This window comes from Oreochromis niloticus, linkage group LG1, assembly GCF_001858045.2.
Source record: "Oreochromis niloticus isolate F11D_XX linkage group LG1, O_niloticus_UMD_NMBU, whole genome shotgun sequence".
NCBI classification, from domain to species: domain Eukaryota; kingdom Metazoa; phylum Chordata; class Actinopteri; order Cichliformes; family Cichlidae; genus Oreochromis; species Oreochromis niloticus.
Genome location: NC_031965.2, coordinates 20,960,330 through 20,983,554, shown reverse-complemented (window position 1 = coordinate 20,983,554; position 23,225 = coordinate 20,960,330). Strand labels below are relative to the sequence as shown.

General features: G+C 39.6%; 1 protein-coding gene across 1 annotated transcript; it reads left to right on the top strand.

Moving 5' to 3' along the window:
• Positions 1-1,091: 1,091 nt before the first annotated feature.
• On the top strand, positions 1,092-21,816 carry usp47 (ubiquitin specific peptidase 47). The gene is made up of 28 exons (XM_005467024.4): positions 1,092-1,396; positions 6,759-6,953; positions 8,776-8,892; positions 9,047-9,200; positions 9,293-9,389; positions 9,482-9,627; positions 9,757-9,836; positions 11,639-11,788; positions 12,018-12,113; positions 12,205-12,357; positions 12,827-12,985; positions 13,331-13,462; positions 13,652-13,728; positions 14,235-14,290; positions 14,778-14,890; positions 14,974-15,075; positions 15,264-15,471; positions 15,662-15,777; positions 15,900-16,019; positions 16,170-16,971; positions 17,184-17,359; positions 17,443-17,523; positions 17,618-17,733; positions 17,844-17,962; positions 18,317-18,447; positions 18,554-18,601; positions 18,688-18,818; positions 20,211-21,816. Exons 1-28 carry the CDS (start codon positions 1,352-1,354, stop codon positions 20,383-20,385), a joined length of 4,095 nt encoding a protein of 1,364 aa, XP_005467081.1. The 5' UTR covers positions 1,092-1,351; the 3' UTR covers positions 20,386-21,816.
• Positions 21,817-23,225: the final 1,409 nt, after the last annotated feature.

Sequence of the window (23,225 nt, the reverse complement as noted above, 5' to 3'; positions counted from 1 at the left end):
CGCCAGTCTTTTGCAGGGCTGCTGTGCTGTAATTCAGCTAAATATAAATTTATACATGCCAAATACATCCCCAGACATGTATACTAAGTGTGCACCTTGTGATTTTTGTTGTCATTGAGCTCCACCAAGCTCAAATCAAATCACTTTTATTGTCACCTCACATGTGCTGGTACACTGGTACAGCGATATGAGTGAAATTCTTGTGTGCAAGCTTCACAAGCAACAGAGGTGTGCAAAATGCAAGAAACATAAGAACAAAGCAAAGGGGTGGGTAGTTCATTTTCCCAAGGAGCCACATGAGAAAATGGGACTGCTGAGGGCCACATCAATAATCTTAACTTGGTTCTGCTCATTATTAATTTCATCTCCAGGTCTGGGGTTTTATTTAGGTTGAGATCTGGAGCCTAATCTATCACAGTGCCAACAGAGAGAGACAGACAAACATTCACACCCACGCTCACACCCATGGTCAATTTAGAATAAAAAATTAACTTAACTCTATTCATGTTTTCAGACTATGGGAGGAATCTGGAGTACCTGGAGAGAGCTGGTTGAACATGCAAACCTCATACAAAAATGCATAGCTGCCTGGTGGATTCAAAACAAGGACTTTCTTGCTGTGAAGGAACCACTGCTAACCACGCTGATGCCCCACTATGTCATTATACATATATGTATGCACAATTGTATAGTGAAATCCTCTCATTATATTAGTAATTTAGGCCCAACAGGCTACAGGCTTAAGATTCTGCATGGGAGGATTATTAGAAGCCAAGTGAGCCTACAGTCAGACCCACGCCATCATTTATATTTAGAGTGAAAATAATATCAATAAAGTTTTGAATTTATTAAACCATGAAAGTAGGTCCATCTTGTGCTATTTTTTATCTTAATCTGATAATAACATGACAGTTAATATATTACATTGTAGATATTAAATTCACACATCTCTCTCATACACAAACTGTGCGCTTGTACTGTATATCTGTCATCTCTGCCCTTTAACGAAAACAAGCGAAAACACGCACACTCGCCGACGTCATCCTGTCCGCATCACGCACGCTTGTCTGTATGGAAAGTGACGCCAGAGCTCTCTGAGTGAAGTCTCGCGGAGTAAAAACACCGGCCATTTTTCTCCATTTATAGCACGACACTTTGTGCTGGGGGTAGTGTAACCGAGAGTGTTGCGATTTCACTTTGATAAGCCTACAAGTTTTGGCAAGTTTAATTTTGGTATTTAAGCATCCAAACTTCTAACAAACCGACCACAAACAATGTTTGTGTTGACCGCTGCAAAGTTTGTTCGCTGACATCCCTGTCCGGATAGATGCTTGTCTAAACTGTCGCACAAATGGAAATGGTGCCTAGCGAGGAGAACCAGTTCGTACCCAAAGAGGTGAGGTTATTATGGACCGTGTCCAGGTCGGAGAGTCAGCCTCTCTGGGCATTACCTGTCACCTTTGCAGACCATGCACATTAATGATGCAAAACTTTTTGCAGCACTTTTGAAGTTTGCGATTTTACCCTGTCTTTAATTGACTATCTCTGAGCTGCTAACAGTTAGCCAAATATGACTTGGACGGCCTATCATGACATGGCTAACTAACGCATCTGCTAACGTTAGTTAGCGGCTACTTTCGATGAATTTCAGACGAAGAACATTCTAGGTAGCAAAAGCGTTATCATAATTACCATTTAACTGTTTAGAGTCAAGACTTGGCTTTCTGGTCACTAAAATCCCCAACCTTTTCCATTGTTGCTAATGACATTATGTTGTCCCGTCAAACGAAGGCATTTGTCAACATCAGTTAGCTTACTAGCATAACATTAGCTTGTGGGATTTAGCTAGCAAGCGCTGTTAGCTTCTTAAATCTGATCAGTGGCAACAACTCCGGCTAATCTAGATGTTTTTGAAGTTCCCCAACCAATTGCAAATGGCAAGCAGTGCTGAAACACCGTCGACCCCAAGCAATAGTTTTACAGACATATATATTTCAAACCCTTCTTGGAGTCATTTGCAGGTTGTTTTTAAGTAAAACTTCTACTTTAAATGTAAATGTTAATGCTAGCAAGACAAATTGACAAGCTAACGCTAATGTTAGCAGAATTGACTAGCTACGCTACTGGTGAAAGATAGATGTGTGTTTAATAACATTAGCGTTTATCTCAGAATAAATTGATCGTTCTTTGTTTATTTTTTTAACATCGTCGATAACCCTTTTTATTGCTGAAGATAAGTTACTTAGAATTGTTATGTTTCTAGCTTGGAGCTCAGTTAACGTGCAAAGTCTTAATGTTAACATTAGCAGTGCCTTCTTATTCAAACAAGAATAAAATGAATAGTCTCTTTGATCAACGGCAGTGAGGGTAGTCAGATTTGATTACTGACATGTTAGCTCACATGTTAACAGGATGGGTTAAGGTAAACATCATATACTGTACTGCTAACATAGCAGTCATATTCATTTAATGCGGTACACCATTATTTTTAAGGGTGTGTTTTTACTTTGTTTCTTTTATATTGGGCTCAGAGCAATTTGTCAGGCGTCCATTTAACATTAGGACCCTATTTGATAAGCGAGCCTACAGCCCATTTTCTCGTATAGTAATGATACACCTTTTGGAGTAAAGTCAAGTCTTTTGACAATAAGGTTGACCGTAGTTTTTCAGTAAGAAATAATGTAATCATTATTTCTTACTGAAAAACTTATTTCTTTGCCGTGATACCTCATTGGTGCCTGAGCAATGTACGATGGAGCAAGGTGTCTGCTTATCCATGTACGCTGGGCTTTTGTACTGTGAAGGTTTAGGTTTACTTCCTACTGGTGTATAACGTCATGGCTACTTGTGCTGGGAACAGATGAGATTCCAGATTAGAAATCAACAAGTATGAAACTACCAACTACTGACTGATCAAATCTCAGGAAAATAGCATCACCATTCCTGGAAGATCCTTGGATCTCTGTGAAAGGATAGGTTTTCCAACTGTGTATTAAATATTAATTTAATCAAACATTTGCTTTTCTAGACCATTATGTACTGTGATATTGATGAGGCTGTTGACTTGTACAGTTGGTATTTTTTCTTGCTTTCTATCCTGGTTTCAAATCGGCTAAACTTTATTAATATAGTAGCTCATCTCCAGTCTTGTTGGCCAAAGTGCTTAAAGTGCTCACACATTTAATACTAAACTACCGTGCAGTGCTTTTCATCACTTACTGCTGCTTTTTCTGCAGCTGCTGTGTTGTTTTAGTCTGTATTATGCGTTTAATCTGTTCATAGTTTTCAAATATTATAGTTCTATCTTCCTTCATTAGTGAATTGATAACCAGCTTTGTGCATTTTGGATCTAAAGAGCATTTTGCATCTAAAACTTGCATCCTGCCCATAAAAATATTAAGATATGTTTGAGATGTATGTTGGCCTGTTGTGGTGAAGGTAATGTAAACTGCAGCTGGTGTTGAGAATAGGTGGAAGTTGAGGTGGGATATCCTGGGATAAAGGAAGTCACAGGGAACTCTATTTATATGTTGTTTCGAGTTAAATAAAACACGAGTGAGGAGAAAAGGCTAATTAACAACCTCTTTCATGTAATGACACTCACATGCAGCTCTACGTCAACTGTGGTAAATGTTAAGTGAATGGCTTGGGGTATTTAATAGTTCTGCTGTGTAGACTTATGACAAAAAGCACTGTCCCAATGATCCCTTTGCCGTTACAATAAACAGTGGGTATAATACATGCATTTAAATGATGAAGGTAGACAACCAAGCCTTTTTCTTTTCTTTTTTTCTTTTTTGTGGTGCAGTTCTCAAATATGATTTATAAATTGGCAGTTGACATAGCTCTTCAATAACAGGTGAACCAAAAAAAGCAACTAGGAACTTTATTTAGCAGATTGCTGATATAGCTCATGCATTTGTCCACCATGTATTTCTAGTGACAGCAAATGTTTATTGGCATCACCTCATGTGGAACCCCCCCCCCTTTTTTTTTTCTCGCACTAGTGCTCCACATGGATCACTTCTAATATCTTATCACTGTAGTCTAACTTTATGGTTACTTGTTAAAGTCTACTAGAAATGTGGATTTAAATTCATTTGTCTTTGTTTATTTCAGTGAAGACTTTATATTTTATTTAAGTAACCTTCATTTGTAGTTACTGAATTAGTTCATAGGTACTAATTTTCTCATTTTTCAAATGTCTCATTTATGTGTCTTTAAAATATTTCTGTAATATGCCGCCTATGTTATGCTGTACCTGTGGCTTCATGTGATTATATCCATGGTAAAAATAACCTTTAATCTCATAATACACTTGTGTGTTGTCAGCTGCTGCAGTGTCTTTGTAGGCACTGGCAGTCACATTTTGCTAAGATCACAAATACAAAAAGGCTGCAAAAAGTGCAATTATTTGAATATATATTATTATTATTGCATTTGTAGGTTTTTATAAATAAGCTTAATTTAGCTCAATTTTTTTCCAATCAACTGACATGTTTTACAACTTAATTTACTTGTTCTATGTGTTTTAAGTTGCTCTTCACCCTCAACTATCTCCACATATTATCAGGGTGTATTCTGGAGTTGCAGACAAAGTATTTTTGATGAAATGAAGAGGATTTCTCAGGTGTGTTTGATATAGGAGAGCGTGTACACAATCGAGCATGGTGGTAAATAGATGCATGAAGCAGTAGCCATGATGACTATTATGCTCGAACAAAGCTCAAAGCATGTTGTTAAACTAGAAACCAGCTTCAACAAGTACCACCTTTATCAATAATCAAAGAGAAAGGGAATTAAATAACGATTAGCAGACAAATAATTTATTAGCATGGTGCACATTTACGGGAAAACTAAATAATTTTGTGTTGCATTCCAATCATAATTTGGTGTCACTTTTATCTACTGGTAAATACTTTTCTGAAATATAAATGAGTGCATTATTTTTGTCTTGTTTTATGTAACGTAGAATTAAAGAAAACTGTAAACAATATCTGGTAATAGAAATGAAAACTGTCATTTTGGGCGGGGTGGTACTTGGTAGCTTTTACTGTTTAAAATGCAACAGTTACAGTCTGCACTCCTAGTTAACATATCTGAAACTTTAAGGGGTTTATATGTTATTTTAACCTAGTTGTTTTATTTCATTTGATACTTAACAGGTAAGTAAGCTAAACTAAAACACTTTGTCATTACTCTTCAGTGCCTAGACCTTTTCTTGCTTGGTGAGTGACCTTTTCTGCCAGATTTTGCTGCTCAAGTTCTTAAGAAAGGTTGGCTTTTAGTCTGCAGGTGATTTGTCCCTGACTGGGAACGCTACATACCAGACCAGTCACAAAGCAAACTATGAGGAGTGTTTAGTTGAAGTGACTCAGCGCTTCTTGAAACTCCTGTTCCACCTGACTATTTTTTTTTTTTTTGCTTTAAAATTAAGCATGAGTGAGCGATTGCATGGCATGTTGCTGAAGCAGATTGTGGAGAATGTAGGAGAAATCTGACAAGTGGTTGTTCTGTCCACCGGAATCAACCAACTGCCCACCGTATCTAGTCATGTGTAGGAAACATCAGCCAGTCATGTGTCGTAAACACTGTTTGAAAAGAGGTTTCAGTAAAGCGGTTTCAGTATCGAGCCCCGATAAACCACAATTGCAAAAAAGAGAACAAGAGCTTTTGCAAGTCTGTTATACTTGAAGCCAAATTACTGCATGTCTACCACATCAGTTTTGTTATTTTGTTGTACAAAATAATTTTGAAGAAGAAACTCGGAGCTTTTAACAGACTGATATTCCAACTGTGGTTAGTTTAATTGCTTTTAGTTTAGGTTTGAAACATGTTTTATACTGGTTGTAATAATAACATGTGTATAACTCAAAGCACCAGTGTTAAAGTGGCCCACTCTCCAAACCGGATCCTTAGATCCACTGATAGTGATCTTCTAACCATTCCACTGATCCGTTTGAAAACAAAGGGGGATCGCGCTTTTCAAACCTTGGCTCCAATATTGTGGAACAGTTTACCTCCCCCGCTACGCACCATCAACTCTGTAGCTACTATTAAAAAAACAGCTCAAAACACATCTGTTTAGACAGGCATTTAGGTAATATTCATGTGTAGCAAACTGTTTTATTGGATATGCTATTATACCCTATTTATAGTGTTTTATTGTATCGATTGATATGCTTTTATAACTCTTTTATACCATTTTTACTGTTTCGTTTAATATGCTTTTATTCCCATGTGAAGCACTTTGAAAAAAACTTCCTGTTTTATTAAGCGCTATATAAATACATTTTTACTTAAGATACAGAAAAAATATATTTTTACATTTTAAATATCTTCTTCTTTTCCTAATATATGCCCGATAATTATATTATTAATTTGAAAAAGAAATAATTTTTTCTTTTTATGATTTGAGTGAATCCATTATACTTTGGTAGAAAGGTGAGTTGGAGGGGTACTAGAGGTCCCTTCTCAATACACTACATGGTGATCCAGGTGTGGTGAAAATATGGGAATGGAAATCCTTTGAAAATACACAGCAGGGTGCTTTGGTTGTGTTAAAAAAATTAATATTGTGCATGAAATTACAACCAACAATACCACCCAGCATTAACTGGCATGTTACTAATGCCCTTTGTAGCACAGCTTTAACAGTTTGTTTTTTTGGTTTTTTTTTTTGTTAATGTTTAGCTCTTCATTGGAAAACAAACAAGTAAGAAAATAATGTTTATATCTTTTTCTTTATTTACTTGCAGATCCAAAATGCAGCCGAGGAGCCCAGAGCGCTGTGTATAATTCAGGACATCACCAGCGCGAAGACGGTGAACGAACGGCTGACTCTCAACCTGCCTGCTTCCACCACCCTCTCCAAACTTTATGAAGATGTCGCTCACAAAGCAGGATATGTAAATGGCACTTTTGGACTTGCATGGGGAAATACGCAAGACATGGTTAGTAATTCATCAGTTTAACTTTGTTTTGCTATGGAGAGTAACGTGGGTTTAGCATCAGTAGACCTTAGCAGATGTGTCTGGAAAAAGGAGAAATAAAAGTAAATGCAGGATTAAGTTGCTGTGTTTGGAACTAGTGTATAACATTGGATATTTACTCATTCATGTTTATCATGTTTAAAACTGTAAAACTGTGTAGCAGGCTAGCTACCATAGTTTGTGGTCTCTGGATATCTATGGTACCCTTGTGCCTACGTCGCTACAGGAAGATGTTTCGCTCAAACTTGCAGTGGTAGTTGGGTTGATTGACATTCTCACCATAAATGAGTCTCCCTGGATGGAGTTCATTCGAAATCAGACCAGGAACCACCTCCTTCTAACGGTCACTTCTTCTCCATCGAGTGCGATTATTGTGCTCGCATCTGCACCAACTAACTGCACCAAGAGGGGAAATGAACCAGAGATCAGTTTAAACAGACCAAACAAAACGCCATTAGTTTCACTCCTCTCATTAACTTTTACTGTTGCACCTGATTTTCAGTCAGTGACACACAAAAAATTAGTTTGGGTAATTGTAGGTATCCCACAGTGCTTCTCTACTGTTTGGGTACAATGACAGAGTTAAAACAAAAGAGATAAAATATGAGTGAGTAAGAAATTATAGTAAGACTTATTAGTCTTACTTATCATTTGTCACTTGACTAAAAACTGCTTTAATGAAACAAGTAAAAAAAAAAAAAAAAAAAAAATTAGGCAGTGGTGCAACATGCAGAAAACTGGCAGTTTGTTGGGTAAAAACAATTTTATATCATGGTTTATTGTGACAGGGTTTTCTTTTTCTTTTCAACCTCTGTTGCCCCCCAGTTGGCCAAAAAGAAAATATCAGCTGCAGCTTTAGTGTAGCTGAGTTTGAGTAATTCTGGTGAACGTTGATGTGATTCATAATAATAAATTCATAAACTCCCAGCCTTTGTTTATAGTTTATGCTCACGCATGTTTCATTTGAGACACAGTGTAGCACTTTTACCTTCTTTATTGCTAGGACAGTACCACAACATCAGCTGATAATAGATTTTTGTACCCTGTCATTACACGAAAATGTCCATTTTACAACTGCTACAAAATACAAACAAGTAAAAATACTGTTGCTAAAGCTGACTTTCCTAATATGTTTAATCAGTGATGGGTTTGTACTGTTGGATCTGTGTGTACACATTATTCCCTTTTCTTAAATGAGCCCATGCTAATCCTGTTGCTGACCCAGGCCAAAGCCCAGGTGCTGCCTGTTGTTATCTCACTGAGTAGGTCAGTGGATTAAGCCACTGCTTGTTCCCACTGCAGCACTTTGCTTGCTCATCCTCAGCTTGGCCCGGAGAAACCTAGGTAGTGTTGTTCACATGTTGGCTTCAGAGGCTTTCCTTGTTAACAACAATACATGGAATTAGCTGAAAATGAATTCAGTAGGACTTTAACTCTTCTGGTAAGTTCATCCACTTTATAGTTTGTAAACAGCTAGCCTGCAGCCATCTGCTTTGACCGTTCAAACCAGATGGCTGCTAGCCCGTAGCGTGGTTCTACTGGAGTTTTCTTTGTGCTAAAAGGAAGGTTTTCTGCTCCACTGCTCATGCAAAGGGAGTCGTTTATTTGGTCTTTTTTAATATTGTAAGGTCTTTTTATGTATATTAGACTGAGTTGACTTAAGTTGACATTTTGCTCAAACTAAATATTGAATAAAAAAAACTGCATGTGTTTACTGTTGTCCAGGCGTTGTTGACCTCTGTGAAACTTGTCTGTTCATATTGTGTTTATTTGCTTTCTCTAGGCACCGCTTGACCATAGTAGTGAGATGTCCCTCTCAGAGTCTGGGTTTGAACCTGGTGGTAAGAGGAATTTCCTCCAGCTTACAGATAAAGATGGAGAGCAGCCCCAGATTGCATCTGTGAGTGTTTAAGAATAAATTAAGATAATGATTCATAATTTCTTAAATAATCTTAAAAAATCTACAATTATTTCCCTACACAATCTACTAACATGCTTAACACTCTAATTGGAAAAGAAAGACATGTTATTACAAGGCATGTTTGTGTTTGTAGGATGAGTCAGGAACAGCAGATAGCAGTGGACTAGATGACAGTTCCCAGGAACGATTTATTGGACCCCTACTGAGAGATGGGACTCCTGGCTACAGTGGTGACTACAGCAGTCCATCTTACTCTTACTCGTCCATCCTTAGCAAATCTGAGACGGGTGAGGTTTGGTTACCTGTTGAATATGTGACACCTTTCCTTTTATACATCTCCAACCGATCACTTACGTCTTGTCTCTTGTTGCCTTTACAGGTTATGTGGGCTTGGTCAACCAAGCGATGACTTGCTATTTGAACAGTCTGCTGCAAACATTGTTCATGACCCCAGAGTTTAGGAATGCACTCTACAAGTAAGAAATCATGGTTATCGATCACTTTGTGAAGATTTTCTTGTCACATATAATAGATTTAGAATTCTCAAATATCTGCTGTCCAACTTCAGTTGGGAGTTTGAGGAGCAGGAGGAGGATCCTGTCACCAGTATTCCCTACCAGCTGCAAAGACTGTTTGTTCTGTTGCAAACTAGTAAGAAACGGGCAATTGAGACTACTGATGTGACGCGAAGCTTTGGCTGGGACAGCAGTGAGGGTGAGCTTATGTACTTGCCTGTGAGTAGGCTCACATGGCTGGTTTGCATGTTCATGGAGGACAAGACCATGTGCCCCTGTCTGTACACTTAATTATACTTTTTTTTTTTCTTTGTGCTTTTACTTTTAGCTTGGCAACAACATGACGTCCAGGAGCTGTGCAGGGTCATGTTCGATGCCCTAGAGCAGAAGTGGAAGCAAACAGAGCAGGTAGGAGAAAACAAGTAGTTTTCTCAGACTATTAACAACAGCAACAAAAAAAATCTGCATCCAAGCTCATGCTGCCCCCAGAATGGAAACAAAAGGCCTACTGTGGGAAGAGTGAAATGTGCCAGCAAGCCCTGGGGTTAGCTGTTTCTTATCTCGGGAATAGGTTATAAACTGCAAACACTTAGACCAGTGTACGAATGTGCAACCATGTGGTCTGTAAACGCAAGCATAAGTGCATGTGAACGCTATTTAAAAAAAGAAAAAAAAAAATCATACTACAAACCGTACATTTTTTCTTTCGAGCTTCAGTTTTCTTCAACTACTAATCTGCAGTTTGTATATTCATAAATATCTGAAAACGGTTACGTTTTTTTTTCCCCCCAAGTCTCCAAGTGCCATGTGAAACTTAAGTGATGATTGCATTGGCATCCTAACACAGTTATTATAGTTAACTAAAACTAAACTAAAAACTAGAATTGGCTGGAAAACACATTTTAATTAAAAAAAAGTACCTGCAAAACTAATAAAAACGTATTTAAAAGATACAGAAAATGGGTAAGTCTCAGTTTGAACAGCTGGAAAAAAGTAGCATGCCCCGGGTGGTTGGGGGGAGGGAAATTGCTGCCCCCCATTGGGTATCTTGGGGTCTTATTCATGAATGAGGGGAGAGGGATTGATGTGGTGATGATTTGGAGGCTGTACCGATATGTTGTGGAGAAGAGAGCTGAGAATGACAAATGGGCTGTGTAATTAACTGCTGGATCTGCGATCTTACCCTCACCTATACAGTGAGGAACTCGGAATAGAGCCACTTCCCTTTCATCAAAAGGAGCTAATTGAAGTGGTTTAGGCATCGGACTGGGAATACCTCCTGGGTACCTCCTAGGTGAGGCGTTTGGGGTAAGTCCCACCAGGAGGCCACCCTGGAGAGATTGCATCTCTTTGCTGGCTTGGGGATGCTTTTTTGTCCCCCTGGATGAGTTGAAAGAGATGCCTGAAAAGATGGAAGTCTGGCCACCTTTGCCTACAGTGTTGAACCCACAAAGATGATAAATAGAAGCTGGATGGATGGATTAGTTTGGATAAATTTGTTAACACAGCATAATGAGGCTATGGTGCAGTTTATAGAGGCTGGGATGTCCATGTGACGCTTTATTAAAATGTGCAATTTAAGAAGTATAGAACAGGAAAAGACTGAAACTTATTAAAAAAAACAAAACCCAACATTTAATGTTTTTAGGAAATAAATAAAAATAATAACACAAATGGAAACAAGAAAAAAAATATGTATTAATCTCAGTAGAAAAAGTGTATATTAAATATACAACACAAGTGTTTTTACTGTTTCTAAATGGACAGATTCAATAATGGGACAAAACCATCATGACCAGAATGACCTAATGAATTTTATAAATAATGACATACATTTTTGGTTCCACAGCAAAGCTTTTAATCAAATAAAAATCATTCCTGCAGCTCTTGGGTTCATTCTTGCTTTACTTTAGGTTTCTGTCACTCTCTGTTTGAGCATTGTTTTCTTTCTCTGAATGAATAAGTTGAGGGCTTGTTGTGCAGTGTTTACACAGTTATGCTGGTTCTTCCAGTGTCTGCCATTTTAGCTGTCTGGAGAAAGCTACAGATGGCAACTGGCAAAAACTGGCACTCACTTCCCCAGAAGTACAGAGAAGTTGTCTCACAGCTAATATTGCACATTGGTAGCAGACCATTTTGTGTCCTGAGCCGATTTAGTTTAAAGTGAAATGCAGCAGAGAAACCTGACTGTACTGTCTCCCCATCTTCAGGCTGACCTGATCAACCAGTTGTACCAGGGAAAGCTGAAGGATTATGTCCGTTGTCTGGAGTGTGGCTATGAGAGCTGGAGGATTGATACTTACCTGGACATCCCTCTTGTGATCAGACCCTTTGGAGCCAGCCAAGCCTATGGCAGTGTGGTGTGTTTCTCACCCTTTGTTCTTCTAAGCATATACTTTATCACAGCAGCACTTAACATTTATTCACTCTTTGCAGTTCAGTGTTGCTTAAAGGCTACTTTAAATTCAGTAGTTGGTACAGTTTCAAACCGTTTGATATTAAATTGTCATTCTAAATTGATTTGAAAGTATGATATTTTTTCTGTTTTTATTATTATTTTTAATTATTATTATTTTTTTAATGCCACAGGAGGAAGCATTACAGGCATTCATACAACCAGAAACACTCGATGGGCCCAACCAGTATTTCTGTGAACGCTGTAAAAAGAAATGTGATGCCCGTAAGGTAAGTATGCTGAAAATGTAACATGGAAGTCATGATTGGAGAGTACAGTGTTTTGCTAATGTCCCGTCTCATTTTCTGACATCTTACGCAGGGGCTGAGATTTCTGCACTTTCCTTATCTGCTGACGTTACAGTTGAAAAGGTTTGATTTTGACTACACCACTATGCATCGCATCAAACTTAATGACCGCATGACCTTCCCAGAGGAACTTGACATGAGTCCATTCATTGATGTGGAAGATGAGGTGAGAGCACCATTGAATTCACCTGCGTGTGTCATTGTCAGTGGTGATTTGGATTCATCCTATGGATCCCTTTAGTCAATCTGGGAATTCATTTTCTCCTTTACGACCGCCAACAGAGGAAGCAATGCAGAACCAGCGACGCTCCATCTGCATTACCTTAGGATTATGTTTTTGTGTTATCATGTGGCGCCTTCATTGTAGGGCTGTATGTTTTCCCAAACAGTACAACCTTAGTTACGTCAGTCCACAAAACATTTTTCCAGGTGTTGAGGGTAAAGGTGCCCTGTGTGTAATCTTGTGCCATGACAAGCCATAAACCATGCTTTGTGTACATAGACCAACCGAGATGTTAACCAACTTGCTGGTTTCTTAATGTCCTACATTTTTATGCTGGATTAATTCTTATCTAATTGATCTTTCGAAGTCACCTTTAACTCTGGTGTTGTTTTTCAAATTGCCTACTCTGCAGAAGTCCCCTCAGACCGAGAGCTGCACTGACAGCGGAGCAGAGAATGAAGGCAGTTGCCACAGCGACCAGATGAGCAACGATTTTTCCACCGATGATTGTGTGGATGAGGGCATCTGCTTGGACAGCACCAGCAGCACAGAGAGGGTGTTGAAGCCAAAGGTGATCATCCTCCCTTAGATGGATTTGGTGTCCTTAGTTTGTGTGTGAGAATGTATCTGACAACAGATAAAAGGAAGTACCTGATTTGCCAACAGTGTAGTGATAAGAGGGATTGTTATTCTGCGTAAGTGTCAGATAAAAATGTCATACTTATTTGTTCTTGTTAGATGATATATTTGTCATTTACAGTGTTCTAAAAATGTGTGATTATTCTCTACAGTGTTTTTGCTTTAAAGTAACAAAATATGGGAACGTGTGTATCTCTAAAAATATAGTATGTCAACAGTGAAATCTGCAACACAGTTATTGGTTTAAACTGAACAGTGTTCCCCTATTTCTTCTCAGAGTTTGCTGACCTTTGAGCTGTTTTCTGTTATGGTCCATTCTGGGAGCGCTGCGGGCGGGCACTATTATGCCTGTATCAAGTCCTTCAGTGATGGCCAGTGGTACAGTTTCAACGATCAGCACGTTAGCAAGGTCAGCCTCTGCTCTTAAGTGGCACGTTTTGGCTCCCTACTGAAAGTAAATGTCAGGCAGTGCTTGCCATTTCTATATACTAGACCAAAAAAAGCATGCCATGCGACTGCCATTTAACATGCTGTTTATTCTCATGGTGGAAACCTCTGAGTCATTTGTTTGTTTCATTGCGTTCATTTCTGTCAACAGATCACCCAGGATGATATCAGGAAAACATATGGGGGATCCTCAGGGAGCAGAGGCTATTACTCCGGTGCCTTTGCAAGGTCAGTTGTGTTCCACAGCAGTCACAGGCTTTGAGATCGGTTGGCAACCCCCATTTGCCTGCAGGGGAAAATGTCTGTTTCTTGGCTAGTTGGTGAGTGATTGCTGGAGGCTGGTATAAAGTGCTGTACCAAAAACCTCCATGTGATCGCATTGGTTGCTCATATTGTGCATGGCGAATTGTGCAGAAAGCAATCTTGAGATGATTTTCATGCAGCACCGTGTATCTCCATGTGATTCGTTTCATCTTATGGATGGCAGCAACCACTTTCCACTAGTCAGGGAACACACGTTTTTTCCAGGGGTCGCTGACTTTGTGACTGAGGACTCACTCCCATCAAATGCTTCTAATACACTGACGAAAACAAATGGTGTTTATCTTGTTATTCACATCTGTTTCTAAATGTGAAACCTTTTTTCCCCCGTTTTGTGTTTGTAATTTTGTTTTTATTGAAGTAATAGGTTTCGCCTTCCTCTTACCTTCAACATTTATTTTTCTTCCCAACAGCTCCACAAACGCATATATGCTGATTTATAGACTGAAAGATCCTTCAAGGAATGCAAGTAAGAAATTCATTCTATTAAATCTTGCTAAGGAAAATGTAAAAATTAGAACAAGAGTGACAGGTTTTCCACATTTTTTTTTTTTTAATTTAAAAACCGTAAAAGTAATAGGTTTTCGTCTTTTCATTGTAACCTATTGAATGTGTTTGGCCTTTTGTTAACCTGTTTTTTGCAAGGAAAATGTTTAAATAAAACAAGTTCACTTGTCTTCTCTGATACCTACTATACGTAAGAAGATCCTTTACACAAGTTTCCACTGTGCCCTATCTGCCATCCATCTGAACTAAACTTGTCCAGGCTTTTGCCTGTATTTGTAACTTATTTTTAAAGCTTTGTGTTGCACCAGTCGCAAAGGAACCAGCTTGCCCTCTTGCCTTTATCTTGTGGTCATAATTTTCCCATTTTTCCTACTCTGATACAACAGACTGAGCTCTGTAGGTTTTCTCATGCCACTGGATTTAATGTGTATTCTCTGAACTGTCTGCAGAGTTTTTAGCCGTGGAGGACTTCCCAGAGCACATAAAGCGTTTGGTTCAGAAGGAGAAAGAGTCTGAAGAGCAAGAAAAGAGACAGAGGGAGATTGAACGCAACACTTGCAAGGTGCTGGGTCATTTGCGTAATTTATAAGGATAATTTAATACCCTGTTTCTTTTTTTTGTAGTCTTATGCTCTTTACTTTTTAGATCAAGCTCTTCTGCATGCATCCTGTGAAGATGATGATGGAGAGCAAGTTGGAAGTGCACAAAGACAAAACTCTCAGAGAAGCAACAGAAATGGCCTACAAGGTTTGTTAGATTTGTTTCAGTTGCTTTAGGAGGAATCTTGAAGGACATGTGGTGCATTCAGCTTTCCTTCTTTCATTACCTTTGCAACACAACATTACTGTGACTATAACAAAAGAAAAGAAACTCACTTTAGAGTTTATATTTTAAAACTTGCTTCTAATTTCTTTACTGGGTGTTCTGTATGTCAGATGATGGAGCTTGAGGGAGTCGTCCCTCTGGACTGCTGTCGCTTGGTAAAATATGATGAGTTCCATGAGTACCTGGAGCGCTCTTATGAAGGCGAGGAGGACACACCAATGGGCCTCCTCCTTGGAGGAGTCAAGTCTTCATACATGTTTGACTTGCTTCTAGAAACCCGCAGGCCAGATCAAGTGTTCCAGCCTTACAAACCTGGAGGTCAGAAATCTTCTACTCTTGACTGCTTGTTGTACATATTGCTGTTTTCAGCATGATAAAAGCTGAGTTACCAGAGTCTGTGAGGGTCAGAAACAAATGCACAACAGTGACTGGTGTAAATGTGTGTATCAAGCAACTTGGTTGCTGTTTATCTGCGTGGGTGTGTTTATGATTCTTCTTTTGTTCGCAGAGGTGATGGTGAAGGTTCATGTTGTTGATCTGAAGAGTGAGACCATCGCGTCTCCCGTCAGCGTTCGGGCGTACTTGAACCAGACGATCACTGAATTCAAACAGCTTATTGCACAGGTTTCTTACTCTTCTCAGCCTCTTCACATTATTTTGTTTTAACCATTTACCCAGGAAACTCTCAAATATAGTGGTGTCGGTTATATTAATGCAAGCCTGTTTTTGTGTGTATTTCTTTCCAGGCTGCAGGGCTTTCTGCAGAGACCATGCGTGTGGTTCTGGAGCGCTGCTATAATGACCTCCGGCTTCTCTATGTCCCAAACAAGACACTGAAAGCTGAGGGATTCTTCAGGAGCAACAAGGTCTCTTTTGTTTTCTTCCAACTTTGACAGTTGTTCTGTCTTGTGCGTTATTGTGTTACAGTTTACTTTTAAATTTCACAAAGCCTTAATATATATGTAATTATTACATTAAATTTGCTAATTTGTTTGTTGCCCATTGTTTTTCACCAGGTTTTTGTTGAGAGCTCTGAGTTGACCGATCATCAGGTTCCTTTCACTGACTCACTCTTGTGGAAACTGTTGGATCGACACGGGAATACGATCCGGCTGTTAGTCTTACTACCAGAGCAGTCTCCTGGTACCTTGGCAAACAGAACTCTTTTCCAAAAAGTAGGAAGTGAGTCTGATGTGCTCTCTGAGGGGTCAAAAGGTAACAGGAAATCTGTAGAGGCTATCCTGGAGGAGAGCACAGAAAAGTTAAAGAATCTGTCTCTGCAGCAGCAGCAGGGCTCCAGCACCAGTGACAGCCAGAAAAGCTCTGACGCCAGCGACTTTGAACATATCGAATCCCCAACCCAAGAGGCGGACTCAAACTCTTCTCTCTGCGTGGCTGCAGACAACAGAGAGTTAGAGAATCGGATCAGGGCCACGTCTGCGGGTAGCGGCGGCGCCTCCTCTGACCCAGAGAACCACTTTGCCTGTGAGGAGCGGTCGGACTCAGAAGTGAACAATGACCGCAGCACCAGCTCAGTGGACAGTGACATCCTGAGCTCCAGTCACAGCAGTGACACGCTGTGTAACGCAGACAGCGGCCCAATCCAGCTGGCCAATGGCCTGGACTCGCACAGCATCACGAGTAGCCGACGCTCCAAAGCCCATGAGGGCAAAAAAGAGACCTGGGACACTGCAGAAGAAGACTCTGGAACTGACAGCGAATATGACGACAATGGAAAGAGCAAGGCAGAGGCCCAGTACCTGTACTTCAGAGCAGAGCCTTGTTCTCAGGATGATGCCTCATGGGATTCACAAAAATGTACAAACTTTTATTATGCATTTAAAAGCAGTTGTCATCCATAGCTAGTATATTTATGTTTTAATTACATTTTAAAATCTGGCACGGGCAATTTCTTCCATTCAAGGGGGAGGATTGCAAACATTCTTTACCTGTTTTCCATCCTTGATGTATATCTTAAAAAAAGAAGAAAAAAAAAAAGGTACATTGATGTTTCTTGTGATCTACATCAGGTTTGGTGGTTCATGTGGACAAGAGAATAACATTAGCAGCATTTAAGCTGAACTTGGAGCCCTACGTCGGCGTCACCTCGACCCAGTTCAAGGTGTTTAGGGTGTATGCCAACAACCAGGAGTTTGAGAGTGTACGGCTCAACGAGACACTCTCATCGTTCTCTGACGATAATAAGGTCAGTTTAAACTTATTAATTTGATTAAAGTTGTTTGCTTGAGAGTAAGCAGATGTCTCAAAAAAGACTGTCACTATCCATAGATAACCATTCGACTAGGCAGAGCCCTTAAAAAGGGTGAATACAGAGTGAAAGTGTATCAACTACTAGTCAATGAACCAGAGGTAAGAACTGACAGAGTTTTCTTACTCATACACTGTTGTACAGCTGCACAGCATTATGTTATAAAATATATTAAATGTGGTGTTGTTTTCTCAGCCCTGCAAGTTCCTAGTGGACACGGTGTTTGCCAAGGGCATGACTGTCAGACAGTCTAAAGAGGAGCTGCTTCCTCAGTTAAAAGAGCAGTGTAAACTTGACCTCAGCATTGACAGGTAAGAATCTTTGCTTTGCAAAGTTCAGAGAACTGTTGATGCAGTTTCCCTTGAGGTAAAATGAACATGTGTACAAAACAGTATATATCTAATTATCTCTGTGTGGTCAGGGTTCGCCTCAGGAAAAAGACGTGGAAGAATCCGGGCACAGTGTTTTTGGATTACCACGTTTATGAGGAAGACATCAGCATTTCGTCCAACTGGGAGGTTTTCCTTGAAGTCCTTGATGGTAACTTGTGTTTTTTCACTTTTTTTAAACATTGCTTCGCTCTGCGTTTATCTTTGGGTACCTCAACTACCTTACCCACCTTACCCATTTTAGTATTGTTCTGTACTAATAATATAAACTTTTTTTTAAAGGTATAGTAAATAATTTCCTTTACAGTAAAGAAAACAAACGTTAAATCATCTGTTTCCAGGGACTCAAAAAAACATCACGTTGTTGAGTTGTTAACATGCTGTGAAATGCCACATGGAGCCAGATAAATAAATGACATGTATTTGGTTCTAGAGTAATTTGTTTTCACTGAAGTTTCATTTAAAGTGCAGTTGATTGATCCACAACCTCTATAATCTTTCTCAGAACCAGAGAAGATGAAGTCAATGTCACAGTTGGCCGTTCTGACTCGGAGATGGAGCCCATCTACGATGAAGCTGGGGCCTTTTCAGGAAGTGATTCTGGAGAGCAGCAGTGTGGAGGAACTCAAGGAGAAGGTTTGTCTGCTGCATGACAAATGTGTTTTACTCATAGCTTGTGTTGAGTGTTTAGCTGAAGGAAACGGTTGTATTCCTGTGGCTAATATTTTTATTCTGTTGGCAGCTTAGTGAAATCAGTGGTATTCCATTGGAAAACCTGGAGTTTGCAAAGGTGGGTGGATGAATTACCTGAAACCTGAGACCCGATTTTTCTAATAAATTATTTGTATTGATGACACTGCTATCTGGTCTCTGCAGGGTAGGGGAACGTTTCCTTGTGATATTTCTGTGTTGGAAATCCATCAGGATTTAGACTGGAACCCCAAGGTGTCGACCCTTAATGTGTGGCCTCTTTACATCTGTGATGATGGAGCGGTGGTCTTCTACAGGTAAAAAAAAAAACTGGGACAAGTCCACGTTCAAGTACAGTGTTTGTGTCTTTGGTATTTTTGTGAAATCATTTCATGAACAGAGAGTCGAAGAAATCTCTGCTATAAATTGTCATGCGTTCACTCAGACTATTAAAAACTTAATATGTTTATGTTAGTTGAATTTTTGGGAGCTAATATGAATTACAGACAACTTTATATAAGATATTGAGATTAGGTGTTCAAATATTAAAGTACAAATGTACTCAAATTATACACATGGCTTTACAGGTCGGCTTTAACTCAGTAATAATTAAAACATGATATTGTTGCATTAGAAGCATTGTCTTTTTTTTGTTTTGTTTTTTTCTCCTTTTGACTTCTCATATTTATACATTTAATACCACAAATGAATCAGTAAATGTGTTCAGTCAAGAGGGTTTCGGTTTAGGATTAGAACCTAAATACAATCCCTGGCCACATCATTAGTTACACCTGTTCAGGTGCTCATTAACGCAAATATCTAATCAGCCAAACACATGTTAGGAACTCTGGCTATGTAGACAGGGTCAAGATAAAATGCACAATCTGCTGAAGTTCAAACTGAGAATTTAAGCGACTTTCAATATGATGTGATTGCTGGAGCTAAACACTTGTCTGAAACTGATCTGGGATTTACTTATCTTACAATCATCTCTTTAAGTTTACAGAGGATGGCCTGAAAAAATTGAAAATATCCAGTTGCTCTAGTTGAAAAATAGCTTGTTGATGCTAAAACTCGGGGGAGTGTCCTTCAGATTTGTAGGAAGGCAACAATAACTCAAATGACTACACGTTGCAATCAACACCAAGGTAATCATGAGAGCCTCTGGGGAAAAAATGCAACATGTCAAACATTGACATGACACCAGAAGACTAGAAGGCTACATGCTCACCAAAACTGATGCTTTGGTGGTCATGTGATGATGTGGGGATATTTTCTTAGCGCACATCATGGCTAACAAACCTGCAGCAGCTTTTTAAGTCATATCAGTATTGACCAAAATCTGAGCAATCTTTCAGCACTTTGTAGAATCTACAGCATGAAGAATTAAGGCAGTTATGAAGGCAAAGGGGTGCAAGGAAAGTGTACTTAATAAAGTGGCCATTGAGTGTATATTAAATAGTGGATCAAAATTTAATTTTCTGTCTATAATGTGGACATAGGTAACTGTAGTTGTATCTGTCTTTGCTGTGATGGTAAAAAAAATAATTTTAATCATAAATCAATGCAGCTAATAAATACTTTTTTTTTAATTAATTCATTATTCCCTTACCATTTCAAAACATGGCGACCTCCATGGAGTTCTTCTTATCATATTAGCAGTATTTGTGACCTTCCATCAATGTTTTTGTGCTCTTTTGTCTGCGCAGGGACAGCACAGAAGAACCTCTGGAGTTGTCAGAGGATGAGCGCAATGAGCTAATGAAGAAGGAAAGCAGCCGTCTGCTTAAAACCGGACATCGTGTCAGTTACTCGCCGCGCAAAGAGAAGGCCCTCAAGATCTACCTGGACGGCGGCCCTGCCAAGGACCCAGGGCAGGACTGAGGCGTGGAGAAACACTCGTGGGTTATTTGTTTTGCCTGGGTGCTGCAGCAGAGCATCCAGGCTGCGGGACTCTGAATGTCGGGCCCGACAGTGACTTGAAATCGAGCAGCGCTGTGAGGATTATGTGCTCTCACCCTCCACCCTGAGCTCCAGGCTCAGAAACCCTATTGTGCACTATAGTGTATTGTACTGTAAAGATTAAAGGGAAGTACAAAAGCTATTTGGATACTGTATAGACAAATCAATTGAAAGTGAAAGCTTCAGGGATGGATGCGGAGAGTCAAGGACTGTGAAACCGGTCTGGGAGGCATCCATGCTGACTATTCAAGGCTCCAGTCTACTTCTACATCAGGCTCTTTCACTGTCCTCCCCGTCACTGTGTGTTCATCTCCGTGTTTTGGACAATAGTGCTGATTATGATTCATCCGTGACCGTCTTGTAAATCCATGTGCTCACAATTTCTGAGCACCACTTTGTTAGAGAAATCAATCAGAATCCTCTTACGTTGAACATCTTCCTTTAAATTAAAAAAGAAGAAGAAAAAAATAAAAAGAAACTACTTATCCAGCCTTCCTCAGTCTCACCTCTTCTGCCGAGACAAACCTCACTCACTCAGAGACTGCCTGACAAATTGAGGAACCATTCATTTACAAGAATTGATGAATTAAAAAAGCAACAATTAATAATTTGTCAACTTTAAGTTGTTTCTCCTCTAATGCTCCTATAATGCCAGAGTAACGTGTCGATATGGGTTGTCTTTACTGCTGCTCTATGTGCTTTATAGGAGCTTTGCCTCTGTCACATCACTTCCACTAGATGTAGTGATACATAGGCTGTCAGTCCTTTTTAAAACTTAATATAATAAAACAAAACCAAGTAGACGATGTTAAGAATCTCCTTGTTTTGTTGTTTGTTTGTAAATTATTATTTTGCTTCGGACTTAATCATTCAGAGAGGTCTTGTGAAGCACCAGGCACTCATCTGTTGTCTGCATTAACCTTTAATTTAGAAAGTGGATATCTTTATCTGTTTCTTGCACCATGTAAAACTTGCAGTACATGTCTTGTGTCATCTGTGTGTGTGTGGCTCGAGAGGAAAGAGCTCTCTCTGGGTGTTGGGCAGAGAGTCAGAGGTTGGTTTTTGGCGCTTCTACCTGCTGCTGCTTGATAGACTGACACCAGAGGGCGTAGAAAGCCTGCTGGACTCAGTCTGCCTGTGCAACTGCTCTGAGGACTAAAGCTCAGCGTCACGGCCTCCTTTCCGGGCCTCTGATGCTGCCACCAGCTATTCACTGTAGAAATGCCAATATCAGAAGAGAACCTTTTTTTTGTTTTGTTTTGTTGTTGTTGTTTATTTCTCTGAGACTTCAGATCCTGTGTGGAAATAGTTTAAGATGATTTTAGAAATGAATTAAAGTGCTTTTTTTCAGAACTGCAGTTTTCTCTTACTGCTAAGCTAACCAATTCATAAAAATATGTTAGGATGTTATACAAGCTTTACTTTTAGCTTGACACTTTTTTAAAATTTATACTGGATGCCCTTCCTGATGCACTGTTGTGACCCCTTGAGGCTGGGTTTGCCACTTACTCTCAAACCGTTTAAGGTGAATTTGTTAACCACTACACCACAGAAAATCTGCCCATTTTCTTCAGCTTATCAACTTCACGGTCATGGTGGAGCTTACCCCGGCTGTCATAGCGTGAGATGTGGGATACGTGGAGTGACAGATCGCCATTCACACTCGCAGTCACCTATGGCTAGTTGTGGAAGGAAGCTGGAGAACATGCAACTTTTAGATTTTCACCCAGGGCCTTTGGGATATGCTGTGCTAACCGCAGCGCTACCGTGCAACACAAGTTAACGATCTCTACTCTGGGTGTGCACAGTGCAGAGATGGTGCAGCTCATCCAAACAGACTTAAATGTTTGAGTGGGAGGAAAAGGTGTGGCAGAATGCCCTCAGTGGTGATTTGGAACTGTTTACCAAAACACAAACTTGTACTGGGATACAACATCCCAAGGCACCTGTCTTTGGTAATCTGAACTGGTTAGATACATTTTAGATCAGTGGTTCTCAAACTTTTCACAGTGAGTACCACCTCATAAAATATATGGCTCATGAAGTACCACCCTTATGACCCACATTAAAGTACAGTAGTTTAGGCCTATTTAACACCACATACAGTTTACACGAGACAATTTCACTCATATGAATGTTATAAACAGGATGTGACAAGTGATAATAATAATAACTCTTTAAGTGATGAGCTGATGAAACCTGCTTCCAGGTCCAAACTACTCTGCATTTATTGAGGCTGTTGTGTTTTTAACATGTTTTAATGCTTTGTATCTTGTTCTCTTGATCTGACCAAGCCCCCCTCGGTTTTTATTATCATTATTCATTTTAAAGCTCAGTTTTTAAAACCTTGCGATATAACTACAGCCCAGCCTGAGGAGCAGTATATTAATGACTAACCTTACATTGCAGTTGTTCTCCTGACTGAAGTTTGGTCCGTTTACAGCATCCTGCCATGCAATTACTTTTGTCCCTAACCATCGGGAACCCTCACGTTAACTTTTATCAAGTGGAGTTAGCGTTCATCCTCCAGCTTCAGTAACCCTACAAATGCCAATGCTGTTTAGTTTTCTTCTTCATTTATGTAGGAAGTGATAGCAGAGTTCTACGTTTAAATTTTTCCTGTGGCGGTTAAGCCACAGCAAAAATGCACGAACATGCACGAACCTCCTCCATGGTTCGTGCATGTCGAAGCTCAGGTTGCTCTTCATGGCGTTTCAGCCGACGACACAAAATGCCATCATGTTGTGGCCTCGCTGGATCTG

What these genes read in the sequence shown, in the direction of transcription:
- usp47 (XM_005467024.4), top strand. Translation starts at nt 1,352, where the DNA reads ATGGAAATGGTGCCTAGCGAGGAGAACCAGTTCGTACCCAAAGAG. An exon ending in CCTTAGCAAATCTGAGACGG is followed by an intron (nt 9,201 to 9,292) that starts GTGAGGTTTGGT and finishes TTGCCTTTACAG; the next exon opens with GTTATGTGGGCTTGGTCAAC. An exon ending in TGGAGGAACTCAAGGAGAAG is followed by an intron (nt 18,448 to 18,553) that starts GTTTGTCTGCTG and finishes TTCTGTTGGCAG; the next exon opens with CTTAGTGAAATCAGTGGTAT.